The sequence below is a fragment of the Apteryx rowi genome, unplaced genomic scaffold (assembly GCF_003343035.1).
Source record: "Apteryx rowi isolate R43461 unplaced genomic scaffold, aptRow1 scaffold_40, whole genome shotgun sequence".
Taxonomy (NCBI): domain Eukaryota; kingdom Metazoa; phylum Chordata; class Aves; order Apterygiformes; family Apterygidae; genus Apteryx; species Apteryx rowi.
Genome location: NW_020450530.1, coordinates 3,846,053 through 3,867,478, shown reverse-complemented (window position 1 = coordinate 3,867,478; position 21,426 = coordinate 3,846,053). Strand labels below are relative to the sequence as shown.

At 40.1% G+C, this 21,426-nt stretch overlaps 1 protein-coding gene across 1 annotated transcript in view; it reads left to right on the top strand.

Annotated features, from left to right (window-relative positions):
• The window catches only part of MED13L (mediator complex subunit 13 like), a 207,120-nt gene that overhangs the window by 9,569 nt on the left and 176,125 nt on the right, over positions 1 to 21,426 (top strand). The window contains exon 2 of the mRNA XM_026075278.1: positions 11,095 to 11,332. Within this exon, the coding sequence (XP_025931063.1) occupies positions 11,095 to 11,332 (238 nt within the window). The remainder of the gene's footprint in view (positions 1 to 11,094; positions 11,333 to 21,426) is intronic.

Below are 21,426 nucleotides of genomic sequence, written 5' to 3'. Positions count from 1 at the left end.
TTACTACCATCGTAGCTTGGAGCTAGGAATCTGCGCCGGGGCTGATGTGGGCAGACAGCGTGGTTTGCTTTGCAGGTCAGCGATGGAAACATGCATAAAATGACTGTGTGAACTGTTCTTGGTATTCACTAAGTAATTCGGCTTAGATGTGGTATACAAAAATGTTCGAGTTTTGAGCTCGTAGAAACAGTTTTTTTCTTGTGTAAGGGAAGAAAAGGATCTGCGTTTTTTACCCCTCTATCCCAAATTTTATTTACTTGGATTGTTCCCTCCCCCCTGCCGCTTATCTTTTCTTATTTTCTTTCTTATTCTTTGTTTGTGTTTTTTTTTTTCTTCTGCCCATACGTCAGAACACTTGGTTTTGGGAACCATTTGATAGTTCATTATATGACTTTGATGTTTGAAGTTTCCATCCTTCTTCAGTTAAAAAAAAAAAAGGGGGGGGAGAGAGAAAATTCCTTCATTTGATTGTGAATTTGCTTAAAATTTAGCTCTCTGTTGTTGACATGTCTTTTATCTGTTTTTCATGTGTTGGACTGCTTCCTTTCTGTAAGAGAGGATCTTGGATTATTTGGAAAATGGGTAGTTACTTAGTTCTGATTCTGCCTGTTTGAAGAGAACTTGCAGGCCTGGTTATTCACCCACCTCTGGAGTGTTGTGGAACTGTGGGGTGCCTTTAATATGCTCAGTAAAATAGTGGCCAGAACCTGGCCTGTGGAAGTTCAAAAATCACATTATTAGGGAGAAGTTGCCATAARTCTTGTTTTAAGTGCAAGAAACACAAAAGGAGATTTCTAAAAGCTGTCATAGGAATTGAATTACAGGTGAATAACTACCTAAACCTAGGGTTTGTTGAAATGAAAATAATTTATTATATTCTTTCTATCTGTTGTCTTGGAGAAGGCATTTTGCTTCCAGATATTATATCTTTCACTGGCATACCTGTATTGATTTCGTTCCATTCCTTCCCCTCTTCCTCTTAAAAACACCCCAAACAAAGCAAACACCACCACTGTCCATATTTAAATATTTTTGTCCATCTTTAGTTTATGGGATATATATGTTCTCTGTATACACAGACAGGTCTTAGCTAGCAGCGTCCCCGGGAGCTAGATTCCTACCTGTTCAGTACCTCTTCTGTTGTTTAGACTGGCCTCTGAGTTCCCCCCCCATCCATGAGGGTGAGAGTCTAGCGTGACGACCTCCTACTTCGTGCATCTTTAATGGTGCGCAGTCTCGTTAGTGTGAAATCTGCACAGGTGTGTGCACTTGCTCAATCACACGGCTACCTCGGAAGATGTTTGCTGTCATCTCTCAATTTTCTTATGTTTTTGTATCTCAAATATTTCGGACTTGAAAGCATCTTTTCAAGTGATGGGCCTTTGGCCTCCAGCCATGCTTATCTTGTTATCCTTTTACGTCTCTATCTGATGAACTTGGTTACAGCCTTTACAGTGGAAGAGACCTGACAGGCCAGGCATCGGTATGGAACAGTGCGCTAGGTACTGAGCTTTGCTGAACCAGTTAAGTGACTGAAGATTTGGTAGCCGGAGTAGCTTGCTGAAGTAGAAAGACACTGATGTGACCCAAAGGTCTGCTCTCAACAAATCTTTTGTTTGCTTTTTCTTTCTCTCTCCCTTTATTTATTTATTTATTTATTTATTTATTTATTTTATAGCGAAATCTTGTAAGAGCTCCTGGAGTTAGTCCTGAATGGCTATTACTGCTTTACTGATGAACTTTGGTACTGATTCCAGGAGGGCAGTTCCGAGAGCTATTTTGAGGGTGATCCTTAAAGCAGCTTCTCATTATTTGACTGATATTTCAAGATGACAGTACTGTACCTGATAAAATACCATAGCGTAGCACAGGAATGGTTTTGCTGGACTGGAATGGAAGTCCTTCAACCAGCGTCGTGTCTCAATGGAGGCCAGTAGTTCCTTGGCCTGCTGGATTTAATGATAAGTAGTGTTGGTACTTATTAATTTAATAACTGATACATTTTAGATGGAAGTATTCTATATCACATCACTTTTTGCATTTAGGAGGTGACCTAGAGGCTTGCTCCAGCCGTTATTTACCTGTAGCAGTGCTTTGGCTCTTGGCCTGTGCTTATTTAGCTTCTTTAAGAGATCTTCTCAAGTGCTTGTTAGAAATCCACATATACTTTATCAATCAAGTCTTCCATTTCCACACACTTTCTCACTGAAGTGCAAGTCTGCTGTGCAGTGCATCAGGATTACAGCTGTCTGAGCTATTGGGCTCCAGAAAGATACTGAATATTTCTCTTTCAGTAGGTCWATGTGTGCTCATCCTACTTCTTTCTGCTGCATTTTCTTTCATTTTAATTTTTAATCCTAAGATTCTGTGACTCTTGGGATACATATCAGCAATTTGGACCCTCATGTTAGATTACTCTTTCCTTTATGCTTACCACTCAAAACTTCTACATCTGCCAGAACTACGGAAACTAGAACATTAATGCTGGAGCCCTTTTATATTATCCACTGGGAAAGATGGTACTTAGTTGCCATCTTAAATTCCTTATGAGACTAGTCTGACTGTGTGTTTTGTTAAACAAGCCACTAATCTTCCTAGCTACCTCCTGCACCTCATACACAACTGCATTTCCATCTACGAAAGGATAAAAATCACATTTCTGTCACTAGTGTTTATTTTTTAGACTAACAAGTCACTTTTTTTTTGTGGCTCTTAATAATGGGTATGCATAGACTAAATTATTCTAGTTGATCTGGTCTTTGATACCATGATGTCATGTTTCTGAAGTTCCCAGGTGCAGAACTCCATTAGAAAGACTTCTGATAATAGTATCTTGGTTATAGGCAAGTTCTTCACTGAGACTTGCCAAAGCACCATAAGATAAAAGGTGACATACAGATGCCRTCACGCTGTTGCTCGTCATACACAGCTCTGAAATAGTAGCATTTAGGTAATTCATCATTTAGATGGTGAGAGTACGAAGGAAGAGGGGAGCATGTTCTGGAGCAAAGAGCTTTATCCAGCAGGACGTAGTTGCAGGTGCACTGTTGCAGTGCACGGTGGTGTGCTCGGGTTCTGGAGCCACCAAGAACAAATGAGCAACAAAATAGTTTTTTCCATCCATCTTTCTAAAGTGGTTGTTAGTGGCTGCCCTCTGTCCTCTTTGTAGACACTTAGCAGCGTGCTTCAATAAGGGGAGGAATAAAGTCGAATGGGTCATTCTGCTGTTGATCAGTTGCATATTAAGAATTTTATTAAGACGGATGATATTCAGCTCAGCTGACTATTCGGCTGTTTGAAGCGTTAAGCATAACGCAGTTTTTCTGTTGGCTGTGCGAGGGCTGTTTCAGTGTTGGATTTTTCAAATGTGTGCTTGGATATATTTTTTTTCTTGTTCAATCAAAAATCAAAATATAAAAAACAGTTTGATACAGAACTTGAATTATGCAGTTATTTTAATGCTTTTATCCCAGTCGCTTTTGCTTAACAGAAATGTCATTTTGAACTTAAGATAGAGCTAGTTCTTCTTATGGTATGACCTTTCTTCATTGCTCTCTGGTTCCTCCCTTTCTAAGGGGGCAGAAGGGACAAGTGCTGGGGGAAAGGGACACAAACCGTTCTCTTATCTAGTAAATGGTCTGATTTCAGGAGACTTCAGATGGTTGAGGATGATTGTTTTTATTTTTTATAAATTGGAACAGTTGTAGACCCAGGAATAAAAGGCAGGAGAGGGAAGCTGCGTGCAGCTGCTTGGTGGTGCTTCAGTCTTACTGTGCAAAGTTGTGCCATCCAAGAGGATACCTTTCTGTGATTGTAGAAAGCAGTAATTTGCTTCATAGCTATAGTTTTTAGTCAAGCTATTGCCTCTGTTCCTTTGTATATTTTTCATATTTTTTTGCCTTTGTTCTTCCTGCTCACTGGACAGAGACTTAGGCTGATGTTACTAAATAATTTATTTTAGTGGGTTTGGGGACAAGAGTTCTTGTTCAGTGTCCGGTGGTGTTTTCCCCCTTCCTCATAAGCACACATTTTTGCAGGGTATTTTTCAGTCTTTCTGTCTGTCCATCCTTTTGTCCTTCTTTTAGTGAGGTGTGTCAAGATCACATAAATTTTATCTGGTATTTAAATTGCTTGAGTAGATGTGTGAAATGATATTTTGTTGCTCTGCGAGGATGATGTAGTGCAATAGAACACTGTAACCAAAACAGATGGTGCTAATCTTGAATCTGTCTGCAAGATCTTATAGCATTTAATTAAAATGGTGGTGTAATTCCCATGACACCTTTAACTACGGTTTAAATTCTTGGACTATGAACTGAGGGCTTTCTTAGGCAGATCTTTACTCGTGTAAGTAGTCCCTAGTATGAGTCTCTAGTGGCTTCAGAATAACTACTTGAGTGAAGATCCCCAAGATCAGACTCAGTAAAATTGGCAAATACATATATGCGTTCAAATTTTGAAGAGTAAATTCAAGACTAAAGATACTTAGCAACTCCTGTTCTCTACACAGACTCGAACAAAAATTAGAGCAGTTTTTTTAGATCGCACCTAACTTCAGAGGCTAGAAAATAGAGAATTTTAAGGTACCCTGAACAACTTAATATATTTCCCTTGTGTGAAGGGCATACAATGTGGTCTGTAATCATACAATTATATAATACGTTTTTCACATGACTGTTGTATCGTTTATATTTTGGATAGACCCTGAGTGAAGGGGCTGCTGTCCAATATTCCTCTTTATCTTCCTACAGTGCACAACCCATTCTGGTTTTTGCATGCTGTCTGAATTTTTCACAGAATATGAAGCTTACTGGGTTCCATTAATTGTTTTTGATTGGTGTTTGTAACTGCATGAGTTGTTATAAACAGTAGTGAATGCTTTCCTAGCTACTTTGTGAGAGAAGTCTGTCATCATTTAAAGATGGTGTGCTATAGATAGCTCATTAATTTTTATCTTCCCCTCAGTTAATTGAAACCTGCTTTTACAAGTACATGACTTAATAATGATGATTTCTTGCATTATTTGCTTATCTTTAGAGAAACTTATGTTTGAAGCACTATGAAGACTGAATTTTTTTGAGTACCAGTTTCCTGTCCAAAAGGATGCTAAGTATTTTTATACTTTTTTTTTTTTTCCCCTGGGTAGGAGAACTGAGAAGGATAAAATGACTCTGTCATGTTGCAAGCCTTCAAGAAAGAGAGGCTTGGAGCTGAGTGCCATGGTGATGTCTAGTTCTTTTGCTCACAAGGCCCTCCAAGCTTTTTCTGTAGATCTTTGCCTCCTCTTCTGTACATCCTTCTTTTGTAGAGGTAAGCTGATTTTCCACACTCCAGGGCCTGGATCCTCCTTGGCTTTTCCCATCCTTCCATACTGTGCGAAGCAAGAGAAATAATATTTGATTACATTAAAGACAAGGACTAAAATTGCATAGAGAAGTACAGTTATGCAGAAATCACTCTGCTTTCCACTCAGTATGGCCAAGCATAAATATTTCTCAAACTCCAGATGTTCTGCTGTATTTGCATTCTCATATCATCTCTTCAAGGGACTCTCTTCTGGAGAAGTCACTTTAGAGTTGGTCTCCGGATTTCCTGTACCACATGTAGTCCAARGAGCATTTCACAGAGCTGAGCAAAAAGGAGGAGGTGGAAGATCTGTTCTGTTTGTGTTCCATCTGTGAGGACTGCGGAAGAGGAAAACAGTCACCGTGGCTAGGCAGCACTAATTAAATCTTCAGGGTTGCTGGTAGCGAGCCAGAACCAAGTTGGGTTGTGTGAAATGTTACTGGGGAATTGTGACTTTTAGCAGCCTAAACTCTGCCAATCTGAATGGAGTTTTAGGAGAGCTGCAAAAGACCCTTCCCGCCTGCCTAGTATTCTGATTTAAGCTGGGGTGGCAGGGGGGGGACACGACAGCTTCGGTTTTTATGTCTGCTGGGGATTTACAGCTCTAAACTCTGTCCAGTCGTCAAAATGGCTAGGGCCCACAGCGGTTGCAGATAGAAGGGAAGGTGGTGTCTGTATTTAAGGCAGCAGACTAGTGGTTGTAAGAGTTGTAACTGTTCACTTGCTTCCTCTCCCCCTTCTGCTTGCTTGTACATGGGAGATACCAGGGGGCTGAATACTCTTAGCTCATTCTTTTGTGGCCGTTTCACCCCAGCGAGTGTAACGGTTCAGATAGTCACCTCGGAGGAAGGAAACCTGGGTTCGCATTCCTCTTCAAAGGGCTGTCCATGCTGTTCTTTCTCTGGCCGTGTTTCTGGATGGATGTGTTGGCATGACTATGTTTTCATTAGTACSTGTTTCTTGGGTATGTTTTGAGTGCATTCGGATGTCTAAATGGAATTTTAGGTGTGAACTCTTGCACTCTTGCACACTGACAGCAGGTTTCGGTTATGTCAGGAACGGATCTGTTAGTGTCTTGAGGAATTTTACTGCAGARTCTTGTCAGAAAACGTGGGTGTTATGTTAGTCCTGGAGGTTTGTGGGGTGTGTGTGTGTGGTGGTGGGTTTTTGTTATGTTTTGTTTTTATTTTGTTCCCGCTTAGGCTTGATCCAGTGCATTTAGAACAGGCTTCTTATAAATACCTTACTCTGTGTCTGCTGCCAGTTACCTGAGTTTAAAAAAGAGGGRAAAAAATTGTTTTTTGCCTGGGAAGTTGAACCCTTCACAGCRCACTCCTCAAGCATATGTTCCTTTATAAACCAAATCCCAAAGCCTCTTGTGTAATGCGTGATTTACTAACAGTGTGTGTTAGCTGTAAGTATTAAGTTCATCCTTTGTTATGCCTTTTAGTGGTGTTAGTACATTGTAGCAACCACAATAAGCCAATACGAAGCATGTGGGAAAAGATGCAAGGAACACAACAGATTACATCACCTGGCAAGGCTCTTGCTTTATTCRGTGTTCGTTTCTACTCAGCTGTGTGCAAAAAGCAGCGCTTAGGCTTTGTGAGTACTTCAGGCTGCTCGAAACCAGCTGTCCCGCTCCAAGAAGCAGCTCTACCCTCCCCGGCCGGCTTCACTGTCCTCTGGCTTACTGGTGCAAATATTTCTGTGGGTATTTAATGAAGCAGGTTTTGGGACAGATCTGAGTAGAGAGAAAAATTGCTTACTAAAATGCTCATGATTTTTAGTCAGATGACCTCACTGTGAGTCTGTGCATACGGCAGCAGTGCCATGAAGCGGAGGTGGTGCCAAGGCTGGGAACGGGTGACCRAGGCAGGCCAGGCCAGGATTGCGTTTGGTAGCAGTGCTTGCTTGTGCCGCTCCGAGGCGTACGCTGAACAACGGTCCGTGTGTGCAGTTTAGTGGTCTGTTTTATCTGATCGGAGCTGTCAGTGAAAGGGGAGATCCTGCTCCGCTGCCCCTCTTGGCTGTCTCCCCCTCCCACCCTGGTTCAGCTGATGAACTGGTTCATTCACCCGGTGGTTGCAGGCTCACTAGATCTGATGCCAGACGGGGAGATGCAAATGCGCAGTTGGGGATGAGGAAGAAGCTGCCATTTTGGTATTTAGTGCCGATTCAGTGTGAATGAAACCACCCTGAGTTTTTTAATACAGTCGCCTGAACCACAGGCCATTGGTTGCCTTGTTTGTAAAACCCTGCTTCAAATTGAGGACTTCTAGAATTAGCGGGGTTTTTTTGTTTGTTTGTTTTTGKTTTTTAATGGAGCAATAGAAAACCTTGGTGTGGGTGCAGGTGTTCTCCTGATAGTACATTAGGGATTTGCCGCAAAACCTTGTAGCAGCACAGAGTGTTTGCAGGTGTTCTTGTTCACGTGTCCAGTGCAAGCTGTCTGGGTACTTCTGGATTCAGATCTTCTTTTGAATTTGCTCAACCAGTTTTAATTAATATGTGGCAAAATCTAGAAGTTCTGAGGGCTTACTATTTATGCCTACCTATTAAAGCTTTAAGCAGAAATGGGCGTATCCAAATAAATGCAATGAAGCGACAACTCTGCCATTTTGACCAGGAAACAGTGTGTGAGGTGGTATTTTCTGCAGCTATGAAGTCCCAACCCCCCAGCGCTCACCCGGTCTTCGTAGGAGGCATTTTCTATGTGGGTGGTCACTAGTGTTCCCAGTTAGCCCTAGTATTAGTCATTCCTCACAGCCTGTAGAATTAGACCAGCAAGTTTGTTAGAGTAAATTTAAACTGGATCCAGATCTGATGGTTTCTGTATGCTTTTCTTGACTGTGTTTCATCTGTAATGTGGATGGAATGCTATGGGTTGATACCTCTGAGCTACCAGAAAGCTGGAAGAGCTTATCCRTAGAGAGTGGCAGCAGGTAACTATTTCAGAGTAAAAGTTAGTCTGTGTTGGTGCTTCAGACAGCTGATCTCTAGCTATTGCTGTGTTGGTCAGGTGAGTGGTACTATCACGTAACCTTTTTCTTTTCTTTTTTTTGGTCTTCCAAGTTTATTATATGTTCCTAGTGGATTATGACATGTAAACACTTAAYACTGTTTCTTCTCATGTTGCTTATGCTGGCTAATGATACCTTATCTTTGGTGTTTTGTGATTTGTAGTCATACTCATTACACTATTACAGAATACATGTTCCTTTTCTAAACTGTAGCTAGAGATCCCTATAGAACAGATTTCATGGATGCTTAGGAGAAGCATATGTAAGTACTTTCTCACCGAGTATTATGTAATGGGCAAGGTATTCCAGCASTACCCAACACCCTGCTGTGAAAAGTAATATCTGTCCTTCCCTTTCTCCTCCTCCTTCTGCTCTTTTTGTGTCAGGAGCATGGCATATATACTATGCATCTCTGTGTCGGTCTTGAGTGTCCTTCTCAATCTGGCATTCTTTGCTTCCCCAACACTTTGAATGGACGAGCATCATTTCTGTCCGAGTGCAAATGCAGTAGTGCTGGCTGTAGATAGTCTCCAGCACGGAGACTCCAGTGCTTCCAGCAGTTTCACAGTATTGGTATCCCGCTAACAGGATGCAGGACGGAAGCYTTGTTCCTGTGGTGTGGAGATGAAGATGACTGGTTGTTTAGGGCTGTGCCAAAGATAAAACYAGTTTCACTGCAGTTGAGTGTTTTGTTGGAGTTTCCCCGTCACAGTGAAGGAGAGTTGCCATGTTCCTGTATGCCCAGTTTCGGGTGGAAGTAGTTTTTTGAGGCATATTTGCAGGAACTCTAGTCGTGCAGCAGAACCTTGCTGTGCTAGCTAATRTACAGACAGAATAAGGTGAAACTGTTTTAGAGGATATATTTATAAGATCAAAGAAATACCAGTATCTTTCTGTCTCTATTATTGGTATGATGAATRTCACCTTTAGCTTCCTGGCAGTTAACTAGCTAGCTTGTAACAAGTAGCAGCCTACTTTGTTTTTTTGCAGCAAAGGAGGTTTCTAAAGAGGGATAACGAAGTAAGTTTGTGGACTTGAAGAGGGAGATCTTTCTGTGTATGAAATATAATATGGGTTTTGGAAGGAGTAGTATAGGCCAGTAGGTTAAACTTCCTTGTCCAGATGATTGAAATGGGAGGAATATTTGATTTGTAAGCCAATTTATTTTATTTTATTTTAAGAGTAGAACTTGACCCTTTTTATAGTTCATATTCTCTATACTTGCTGTCCACAGAAATGAAAGGAAGATTTATTGTTTAAATACAGCTTAATTTACTGCTCTCTTGCTTCCAGCGTATTTTTACAACTAGTCTTTCCACTGTTCCGTCTTTCCGCCTCTCTCCGACAGTGACTTTTCTCGTCAACAGTGTAGATGCTGTATTTGAGTTTTTGCAGCTCACTGCTGTGGACCAGCTGGCTTTTCCTCTAGGAACACTAGAGCCGAGTACACCGGCTATTTCTGAGCAGCAAAGCGAAGGTGTGAATACTTTAAATGCGGTGGGGAAGGTAATAACAGCAGTAGGAATGTGGTAGCATGGGTTAGAAACGAGAACACGAGTCCGTTGTGGACACTGAGTATATATTTACCACTGTGGTCTTTGATAACATTACCCAGGCTAGCTAGATTAAAAGTCATTTGAGTACGTCCACTCGTGCCCTGGGCAGGCGCCCGGGGCTGGCGGCAGGTAGAAGGGACGAAGGAAGCAGAAACAGTCACGGGGACAAGCTGGGAGCCGAGGAGAAGCGGGGACCAGGCAGCAGACGGGGGAGGGGAAGAGGGTGATGGGCAGGGTAATGGAAGTAGATTTAAAAAAAAAAAAAAAAAGTAGCAATCTGGGAATTTCCGAGACAAAAGGAGATGGACTGTGACAGCCGTGAGACTTGGCTATTTAAAAACAAAAGAAAAAAACTTAGAGCCATTGCTCTGCTGACCTGGTTCCAGCTGCCGGGTCTCAGCTTCTCCTCCCTGGYGATTGCTTATTTTCTCTGCTGTGCAGTCGAGCACCTGCATTCCCTCAGGTTCCCCCTTCCGTAGAGGAAAATCCTCCCCCAAAGGCTGGGAAGCCGTTTTCCTAGTCTTTTTATTCTTCCTTGATGGTTAATAACAGAATTCTGTCTGGTCAAGAAGTAAATGGCAGCTGCCCCTTTTATGCTTCTATTCATTTGAGAAAAATGAAAATAAAAAGCACATGTGGTAAACCTATAATATCACAGTCTGAAGCCATTTTTCCTGCCATTTTCCTGAGGTCACATGTTTTCTCCTGTCCTGGAACAATTTGTGTTTGTGACTTTTAAGTTGTGAACTTTCTGGGCAGACACTGAACCAAGTTGAATACTATCCAGCACATGGGACCAGGGCTTATTCCTTTTTTGAGCTGTTGGATGCTACCATAGGATAGAAAATAAGGTTGGAAAAGGTAGTTGACTCAGCTGGATATGAGTCTGGTTATGGTGAAAAGCCTAAATGCAGCGGATAAGCCATGTTCTTACTTGATACTGTTTCTAAAATTACTTTACTTTCTCCTTAGGGATAAAGGAGAAAATACAGGAATTGGAGTGGGTGGTTTTTGTTGTTGTTSTTGTTTTTCTTTAATTTTGGCTGCTTARAGTTGCATTCTGTCAATTAAAATCAATAACTAAAATGAAACAAACTAATCCTAGGAATGTAACTTAATTTTTAAATCAAGTGATTTAGTTCTTTTTTTTTTTTTTTTTCCTTTTCTAGGCTGAACTCACCGGCATCAAATGGCGTAGGTACAATTTTGAAGGTCATGGGGACTGTGGCCCTATCATTTCAGCCCCAGCACAGGATGATCCAATTCTGCTCAGCTTCATCCGCTGCTTGCAAGCCAATTTGCTTTGTGTGTGGCGTCGTGACGTCAAACCGGATTGTAAGGAGCTATGGATATTCTGGTGGGGAGATGAACCAAATCTGGTAGATGTGATCCATCGTGAACTGCACAGTAAGTTGTTCTATTTCTTCTCTTCTTATATATATATTTTTTTCCTTCTCCAGTGAAAAAAGGACTCTGTGATTAAGGGATTTGGGGAACTTGCTTCCACATTTGATTTTGTTATAATTTGCATGTTGAGACCAAAAGAAAAAAAAAAAAGCTTGTAAATTTGGCTTTTCAGGTGCCAGTGACTTGCAGATGAATTGCTAAGCAGAAATTGAAATGAGCTTGGGAGACCTATCCAAGATCATTCCATAGATTTTTTTTTGTGAAATCTCAGATGTACAGTAAAATTAGAGTAAATGCTCGTTCAAAGGATTAAAAAAAAATCTGGCGTAAGACAGTAGTTGATAGAATAAAAACACCTGTCCTATAAAGYCAACTTAAATCCATGGCAGCACAGCTCCATCAGCTGTGTTCTGCAAGGTCAAAATCTGCCACGTTGGTCTTGCTGCAGGATTTGAGCCTCAATAGAGATGAGATGCGACAAGTGAGTACGATAAACAAAAGGGAGGAAAGGGAGAGGTAGGGCGAAGGTGCCAACGATAACTTTACATGGTTGTACTCTTACTGCAACTGGGTTGTTCTCAGTGTCTCTGCAGTATGTATCCTTAAAATGACTGAACAAAATCAACTTCACTTGATGTGATCCTTATTGTTTTTCACTACATCCTCTATATGAACATTGCTTTTTGATGTTGCACTGTTGCTATGAGGAGACCTAGCTTGCCTGAGAACTTTAACTTTTAAACTGTATTTTACCAGACTGCTTAAATACTTACTTCTATTTTACCCCTCTTGTCTGGGAGAGCAACAACAAAAGTTCACCAATCCTGGAATTAAACAAACAAACAAAAAAAAACAGAATAAGGTTAACAGCATCAAGGATCAGTTTCTTGGGTTTTGTAATAAATTTTTGGTGTGGTAGCCTTTAGTACCTTCTGGTTGCTGGGTGATAAAAATTTTTTTATGCCAGTTGAAATACGTATCATATTGTATTTGTCCAGCGTGCATAACTGTCCCGTATCTCATCGTCCTCCCTGCCCCGACCCCCCTGCTGTTTTGGGTCTGGCCTACAGTACATTTGTTTCCTTATTCATTATCCTTTTCTAATCACCTATCTTCAGACCCTTACAAATTTTCATATTTTCATGAATGCCAGATTGTTTATTTGGTAATATAACCTATGAAATCACAGAGATGAAACGCTTTCTGTGTATCTTCGGGCGTCTTGCACGCAGGTAGCTATGTGATCATGTATAATTAAAGAGAGAGATCAGAAGTGCTGCACCAAGCCATTCCACTGATGTTAATTTTTTATGAGGCACCTGTTTTGAATGAAGGCATGGGTAATATTTCTACTAACCCAGCACAGCTTTAATAATATATGCTTTTCTCTTTGTGAAATATTGCTTATTTAATATTTCAAATGCAGTATATGGGACTTAAGTGTCTTTTTATTAGGGCGTTGCAGATTGTAGCTTCTGTTTATGTTGTAAATTGAAGTAGGTTGTTGATATCTAATATTCAGTTACAATCCTATAATGCTACTTCCGGAAACAATCATATATTGAAACATTTAATGTATGAAAAGCTGAACCTGCTTGGGTATAGTATGGGACAGAATATAGCAAATAAAGAATAGCATGACTTTGGCGCAGGATTAATAATATTCTGGCCTGGTCCAAAATTTTGTGAAGTATCCAGGCTGGAGCCTTCAGCGCACTAATTTTTCAGTGGGATTAAACCTGGAAATTGTCTGCCCCAAGCACTGTTTTGAAAGTGTCAACAGCAGCAGTACGATATCGATGCAAAGAGCCTGAGCTTGGCGCGTTTCACACGCTGCTTTGAGCGCTACTGAAAAATACGTCTACTCTTGCACAGCAGCACTGTGGTTTTGAGCGATCTTTACTTGAAACGTTCTCCCAGATTGAAGCAAAATAATGCCTGAAACAAAAGGGTTGTGCAGAAAGACGCGAAGAGGCGTGAAGGTGAGGATGGAGAAGGGAGGACTGCGCGTGATTCATTAGGGAATGAAGTGCCTGGTAGCTGAAAGGAGGTGGAAATAAGCTCCTGCGAACTGGCAGGATGCTCCAGGAATCTGGGCAGTCGTCTCCCTTCTTGCTCCCTCCCACTGCAAGTTGTGCAAGTCTCTTTGTAACGTGCGTAAATCAGATAATGCTTGTTTTACTTGTGGCATATTAAAAGCACGTTGCAACTGCTGTATTGACTTATCAGATTATCATTCAAAGCGATGTAAATCGTAAAAACGTTATAAATTCTACTGCTGCTAGGGCTGTCTTGCGCTCTTCAATCCTTTTGAAGAGTTCGGATTTCCTTAGTAAAAAAAATATTGAACGCTAAATTCTGCCAGAATGAGGCATTTATATAACTGATTCCTTGAAAAATGTCAAAGGACATGGTTTGTGGTTTTGTGCCCCCCCCCTTTTTTTCCTCCAGCATCAAGTCATAAAAAACACAGTAAGGTTATTTTGCTTTTTATCGTATAAGCAGACCACAAAACTGAAATATCTGAAAGTTGAAATTAGTTTCATTATTCATAAATTTGCATGCGCTTGAAAATATAAAGAATTTTGTATATGAGAATACAAACAAAATAACTTACTGAAGCGTAGCAATTTACCTGCCTGTCAGCTGAGCCGCAATAGCACAGTGTGGTGGGGTTTTTGTTTTTGTTCTTTGTTTTGTTTTAGTATAATCTGGTCACGAAATAAACAGTATTGGCTTAGAATCACTTTCATGTGGGTGGGTGTCCCTGTGGTCAGTAACTTGTTAGTTCACTGACCACCGCTTTGCTTTTTCTCTTTGTACCCACACATTTAGAAGAACAAGTCCCAGACATCTGAAGTATGTGACAGTTCTGTTAGGGTAATAAAAATTTAGCGGTCGCTTTAATTTACGTCTTTGTCTCTCTTATTCATTCAGATCTAAATTAGAATTATTGATTTCTCTGAATAATAGTCATGCACTTAAATAATTTTATATGACGTTGAGTGCTTAGTTGATACGCTAAACTTTTAAGCGTGTGTCTTGAAAGTCCCATTCTAGAATTCTCATTTGTTTAACCTATGTGGGTTGCCTTAGTTTTATAACACTCCAGAGGTACTCTAGATAAATTTGCAAACAACAAGCTGACCTTAATAAAATAAGTATTTTCAAATAGTCATATGCGAAACAACTTAGCAGTTCTAAATAGGAGCCACTGAACAATTGTTTATGCAGCAGCTTTCCAAAACCGTGTAGACAATTAAATGCTGTCATGGGAGATAAAATAAAAACAATTATTCGCAAAAGAGCTATGGGTTAGTTAAGTAGCCAGGTTAGTTAGACAGCTGTTGAGTTGGATAGTTTTTGTAGGTGTGGGTCTTGCACTGACGCCTCCGCTCCCTCTCCCTGCCAGCCTCAGCTGCTCTGTTCTGGGTTTGGTTTTGTCCGCTATATACCTGGACTTTAAATTTGAAGAAGGAAGATTGAAATCCTTTCTTTAGTCTGTCTGAAGTGAAAAGCTAATGGGTGTGGGATCAGTGAGTGGAGGAGATATTTGAGTGATTTTACAAGTTTGAAGGAGTTTGAACCGTTTCGATTTGTGAAAGTGCTGTTTTCCGGAGGGCAAATGCCATTTAATGATGTTACTGCCTGAAGGTTTTGCACTTTGACACGTGTTACAGCTGTTGCACATTTTTACCATAAAAGTAATTTTGTGCAATTTACTGAATAAATAGAGTGGGGGGAGATTTTGTCTTGCTGGAGGTGGGTTGTTTTTGATAGGAAAGTTGTAGATTTGCAAGTTGCAGTGCTCTGGTTTGCATTTGGAGACTAAATAGCACCGAGTGGTTTTTAGTGGAGCACCACTGAGAAGTTATGCCTTGCTCTAGCAGGATGTGTGTGGGTTTGGTCTGTGTGTTTTTTTTGTTGTTGTTTGTTTTTAACTCTGACCATTCCACTTTAGTTTGTAAGCAGGCGATGCTCATGGCTGACGTTTTAAACACCTCTTTTCATCTCCAAAATTGAAATCTGCATCTTGAGTTTATGGATRCATTCAGCCTTGTCTCTTGCATCTGTGAATGCAAGACAGAATTCTTGAATTACCTGAAGTTATCAGGGACTATGATGTGCAGAGCTACTGAAAATTATATATAGTCTTAGTGACTAAACATGACCCTGGAGACCGGCTCCAGTTGGTCAAAACATTAGACAGCATCTTGAAAACAAGTAACTAAGACTGTGGGCATTTGATACAAAGATGCCGTTCCTAATAGCTTGTTTACCTGAAATCACCTTTTGATCGGGGTAGGTGTTTGGGAATGCCGGCATGGGTATTCCTCTATGAAGCTGTCCCGAGAAAACAAACCAAAATGAGGAGCTTGGGGCATCAGTGAGAAACCCCAGACACCCGTCCGCTCTTAAGTTATTTTGCCAGTGAGCATGCATAGCTTAAACATTTACCTAACATACCTAAGACTTAAATGGATGGTGCTTTTCAATATTCATCAGGTATTTTAAGAAGAAAATGGGAATTTTGATTTTTCTAATTTTTTTGAATTCTGCTGATGTTASGTGTTTTCTGTGAAGTCTCCGTTACTTTCCATTTCAAGCGGAAATAGTCTATTTAAGGCCTTTTCAGGGTACTCTGCAGCCCTTAGTGTTTGATTTACTGTAGTTGTAAGCAATTGGGAAGACTCTTCTGGGAGTTACGAAATATATCACCACGCAGCAGCTAAGAATATATGTTAATTATTGAATGAGATGATGTTCCTGTCTGTCCAAATATATGTTTAARTATGTGCAGCAATGATTAAAATCAAGGATAAACACTCCTTCCTGTGGATTGAGTATACAAATTAATATTGGTTTTAATGAAAGCACTCTTAAATCTTTCATTCTTTAGAAGCTTATGAATACAAGCATGCAATGTTAAGACAATTAATAATAATATTAAGCCTTTTCTTTAGTGTAGCTCTAGAATAGATATAGCTTATAACTATTATCATGCATGGTAGCGCTCAGAATGAGAGCAGGTAATATATGGGAAAGCAGTTTCTGAACAAGGAATACAGGGAATTTCACGTGAGCTGAAAGGGAACTATTTTTGAAGGCTTTCTCTTTAAAAAGAAGCTACCAGTACCAGACAGCTGAGTACCACTTATTAATGATTCGAAGTTAAATTTGGAAATGGTTAATTGCCAGGTCTTGAGAATGGCATTAACGAGTAGGTTCATATGACAGAATGCTTTCCGGGAATATTAAGTTATTGAAAAATCTGTCTCTGGGCTGATTATTTTCAATTAGATAAGTCATTTACATTTTCTTAATTGCGTAGCATAGATTATTTCCAAAGACACGAAAACAAATTAAAACTTTTAAGTTCTTTCAGAGAAAGAGATCTAAAACTGGATTCATACTAAGCTTGCAGAATTAGTCTGTGACCCTTATATTTGACATTGTTAATTGATGTCCAGTGATTGCCAACAAAGATTTATTTTAGACAAAATAACCTTTTTTTAGGAGACATATTAAATCAGATTGCCTTTAATTTTTCATATCATACTTCACTGCTTTTTCTCTCAACGTTAGCAGTGAATCTCAGTGTTGGGAGTAATATCAAATGAATGCATATGGAATTCATGAATTCAGTGTCGAGTCCGGTCAATGATGTACCATTCTAACATACTGTATTTTACCCCTTGTGCAGTCTGCGGTATTTCATTCCCATATGTAATGGAAAAAAAATTTGAACTCTACTTAAGGGCCGTGTATAAGATGGTTTCTCTGTCTGTCTCTCTCTCCCCCTCTGTTCTTAGGGGAAAAAAATCTTTTCATATTTGAGAATTTGGAGGTTTCACTGTTAACTGCAGTTACCGTCTGAAAATAGTTTGAAGAGATGATACCGATGGCAGAAGGTAGAGACTGTAGATTCTCTGTTAAATGCCATACTTTTTTTCTTCACTAACCTTCCTGCTTTCAGATTGTAAACTTAGTTCAATTGAAATAGTTGAAAGTTTGAGTAGTCAATCCTTAAGTTTTATTGGCTACACAATAGTTATTGTTTTTCTGCTGTGTTTTTGTGAAAAAATGAATTAGCGTTTATTGCAAAACAGTAGTAGCGCCATTGTGTAGCGACTGTTTAATGATTCTTTTGCAGAGCTGTTTCAGTAAGACTAGACTCAATAGCTAACAGTATACKTCCAGGGAAGGAACAGAATTGGTGTTACGAATTCGGTAAGTAATGCACAGAAATGGTTGGCAATCCGAAGCAAGATTATACTAGCTCAGAATCCCCTTCAAGTAGAAGCTGGAGTGAGGTATTGCTAATGGATCGGAGAGAACTATTGTATAGAATGTGCTTGGAATTAACTCCGAGTGGTGAGACCAAACTGAAGTCCAACTTTTTGAATGTAAATAAAATTGATGCGTTACCACAGGCAACTCGGTGAACCATGTAATTAGGTTTTTTCCATGAAAAATGAGGCATTATACTGCAGCTGCAGCAAAGCGGTATGTAAAGGATTTATATTCTAGTTATATGAAAATTAAACAATCATTAAAAGATTGTATTTTTAAAAGTGCTGCTTGAGGGGGAAAACGAAAAAATCCAATCAGTAGAATTTATTTTTTAGTGATGTGTTGGGCAATATCATCCACAGTAGTTGATGTTTTTTGCTTCAGGGGATCTTTTTTCCAGTGAAATGAACTTGCTTAACTGTGTGAAGTAAATCTAAGTTAGCTTGAAATGAAATCTGCATTAATAGATCTCATTACTGATGTTTGTATTTTCATGTACTGAGTAATCTTGAGAGCACAGGATGAGCCGTAATGGTAAATCTCATCTTTAAACATAGATGAAGTGCTACCTTCAAATGTATATATATGATGGTGTTCTGTTAGTGCAATCTATAGAACAATTAATGAACCTCTAGTGGAATATGCATGATACTGTGTTGCAAACGGAAAACATAGAAACATGACTCTTGTCAAGTGAATCCATAGCCTCTCTTTAGAGGGACATGTTTTCCACTTTATAACAGTTATTTCCTTTATTTTAGCATTCCTAGTAAAGGTTATAAATCTTTATACAAAAGATTCTTGTTCCTGAACTGGTGAGACTTGTTTCATTTTAAGAAGACTTAATTAAGTAGACTTAATTATACATGTGCACTGTCTTATCCAAGGATTTGCCAGTAATCTGTATTACAAGTACACTGCATACCTAGAAACATGTTCATATGCCATTTTTTTAATCAGATTTGATCTATGGTGCAAGATATCAGTGTCAGCTGTGAAATTTGGGAGGCACTATAGTACACTGAGGATGAAGGTTTCCTAATGTTTATTTGAAAGTACAGGGCATGCTGGGTTTAGAATAGATAATTTCCAAAACAGCGTGACATACATCTACAGACAAAAAATATTCTTGCATAAAATTAAGGGGAGGAACAAAGTGCAACACTGTTGAGCTGTAGTACATAAAGTAACTTGAGAATGAGATGGAATTCTTACCTTTGCTCCTCGCCCATGAGCGTTGTGGGCTTAAATGGGAAGAGAAGCAGGTGGAGTTTTGCTGTTGGTTTAAAAATTAGCTTCCCATAAGAAAACATGTGTTGCAATCATTCCTCTAATGGCAGCTAGAACTTGAACGTCCAGGGAAAAAGCATATTAAATTATTTTTGAGACCTAAATAATTGGAAGGAAAATCATGTACTAGAGGGAAGGCACACTGCTGAGATGTTCTTAGCGTTCTTGTTGATCTAAACCATGCTTTGAACTCTTTCATTTTCAGAAAAGCAGTGTATGCATAACTTGTAATAAAGCTGCCTGGGCTGAGTTTGTCAGATATCAGAAAATTTACCATCGCGATCCCTTTAGTCATACAAACGCGCATCTGTTGTCTTCAAATTCTCTTCTCTTGGTTCAGGTGCAGGTTGGTCTAAGACCATCCACCTCTTTCAGTTTCTCTTACAGCTCACGACTAGGTTGGGAGTGTTGCTGCCCTCAAGTAGCTTCGTTGGCTTCTGCCTCTCTTTTAGCACCCATAATTTTGACGTGGAATGAGAACATTGCTCGTTCTGCCGTGTTACAGCACAATTAGACTCAAGTGTTCCCCTCGATGCCCCGTTACCGCAGTTTGAGGTACCTGCCTCCAGATGAAAAGGCCGTGGTCTGGCAATAGCCATTCTCACTGAACGATCTTCATGGTGCTTCTTTCCGTTCTCTCCTTGCACGGTATTTGCCAGTCTTTTCCTGAATTATCAGAAAATCCACGAACACTTGTGCTTTGGAATGGTCTGTGGGACAAGGGTTAAACAGAAATGATACGGATTTGTACAATAAATTGGTAGGTAAATAGCAAAAATATAATCAGAGCTAGCAGGCCAAGTTAGCATCTCAAACTTCTGGAGAAATTTAAGTGCAAAATTACTGTAGTAATGAGTATATATGGATAAACTTGGTCTTTGAACAAGGAATGGAAGATGGCAGATTTGGCAGTTTCTAAACAGGGCTTCAGGAAGACTTTATGTAGTTGCAGAAAAGACATTTCTCTTCCCTCTCTGGCAAATTAATGGAAACCATATATATTTTAAAGAATAAAATAATTTCCACAGTGAGGAGAGGTTCAGTAGAGTCCTTGGAACATCTGTATGGGAACTTGTGCCTTTGAAATTTTTCATAAATAATCTGGAAAAAGAAGGGGAGAAGAAATAATAAAGTATTAATCGGGGTAGCTAAATCTGCATTCCTACCCTTGAGTTATAGAAAGACGTTTATGAGAATGAGTGACGGGGCAATAAAATGATACAGGTAACTCATCACTGATACTTGCACAGTGTTGCCAGGGGGTGTGTGAGAGACGATTTGTTTAGGGGGTGTGAGAACGACCCTGTTGATAGGTAGCTGGTGAGAGGACTGAATCTCTTCCAGCTTCCTCCCATGTAAACCAGCCGCTAACTGGGGAGAGATGCACACTGTGCGTCTGGGCTGACTGGTGAGGAAGCCTGACAAGCGCTTGTGTGCAGGCTCTTGCCTTTCCTTCGGTGATGGAAGTGGCTGGCGTCCGTCCCTAGGCGGAGGTGCTAGCTGATCAACAGAGGCAGTCGAATGTACTGCTGTGAGGACGGCAGCACGCCGAGCCAGAAGCTCTGAACGAAGCTTTCCTTGCTCTGGGGCTGTTGGAAAGACTTTGGACTCGCTTTCATAAGACGTGAGCTCTTGCTGCAGTCTCCTGTCAAGCTGGTTGTGTCTCTAACCTGTGCAGCCACTGACCACTTTAACAAAATTCATAGGAACTTGCTTTACTTTGGCAGTGCTGTTCCTTTGCCAAATTTTGCTGAAATTAGTTGATGGAGTGAAAAGATATGGGCAGAGAACTAGGTAGAGAGTGATTGACTGCATTAGGAGAAAAAACCTGATGCTATCTTGTAGGTTTTTCTTTATGGAATTAGAAAAGCCCATAGTTGATGGGATTAGGAACAGGCTTACTGATCTCCAAATGTACTTTCTGAGGAGTTTTGGTATTCAAGACTGAGGTCTGGACAGGCAGGATTTTCATAAATTCTGCAGAAAGCACAAAGTTGGCTGGAGCAGTAAAAACAAAACAGTCCAGACTGTCGTTCCAGAGTAACAGATGTGGCTAAGCGTTCACAATTCTACCTTCATATGACCATGCTGTATTTTATCTGGAAATTAAAAAATGCATGTTATACATTTATACTGTTGAAAATACTGTTGGGAATTTATCCTGTTTTACTGGTGGAAAATAAAACATTGGCGAAGGTCTTAAGGAGCACTGTAGATAACTGCCTTGACGTGAGTCACAAGGGTACAAGGGCAATGCCTTTGTGAAAAAGCTGATGTAATCTCCTAGTGAATTTAAAAAGAGTTTCAAGTTGACATAGATGCTTTTGTGCCTGTGTACATGGATTAGTAAAAATGCCACTAGTTTATTGCATGCGGTCCTGGTAGCTACAGTCACCAGTGCGGAAATTTGGATGATGCAGAGTCTGAAAACAGCTGTCGCCTTGTGAATTTTAAGGAACTGAGATAAGGCTGAGCTTATTACTGCATGTGGGCATTTCTACGTGGAAAAG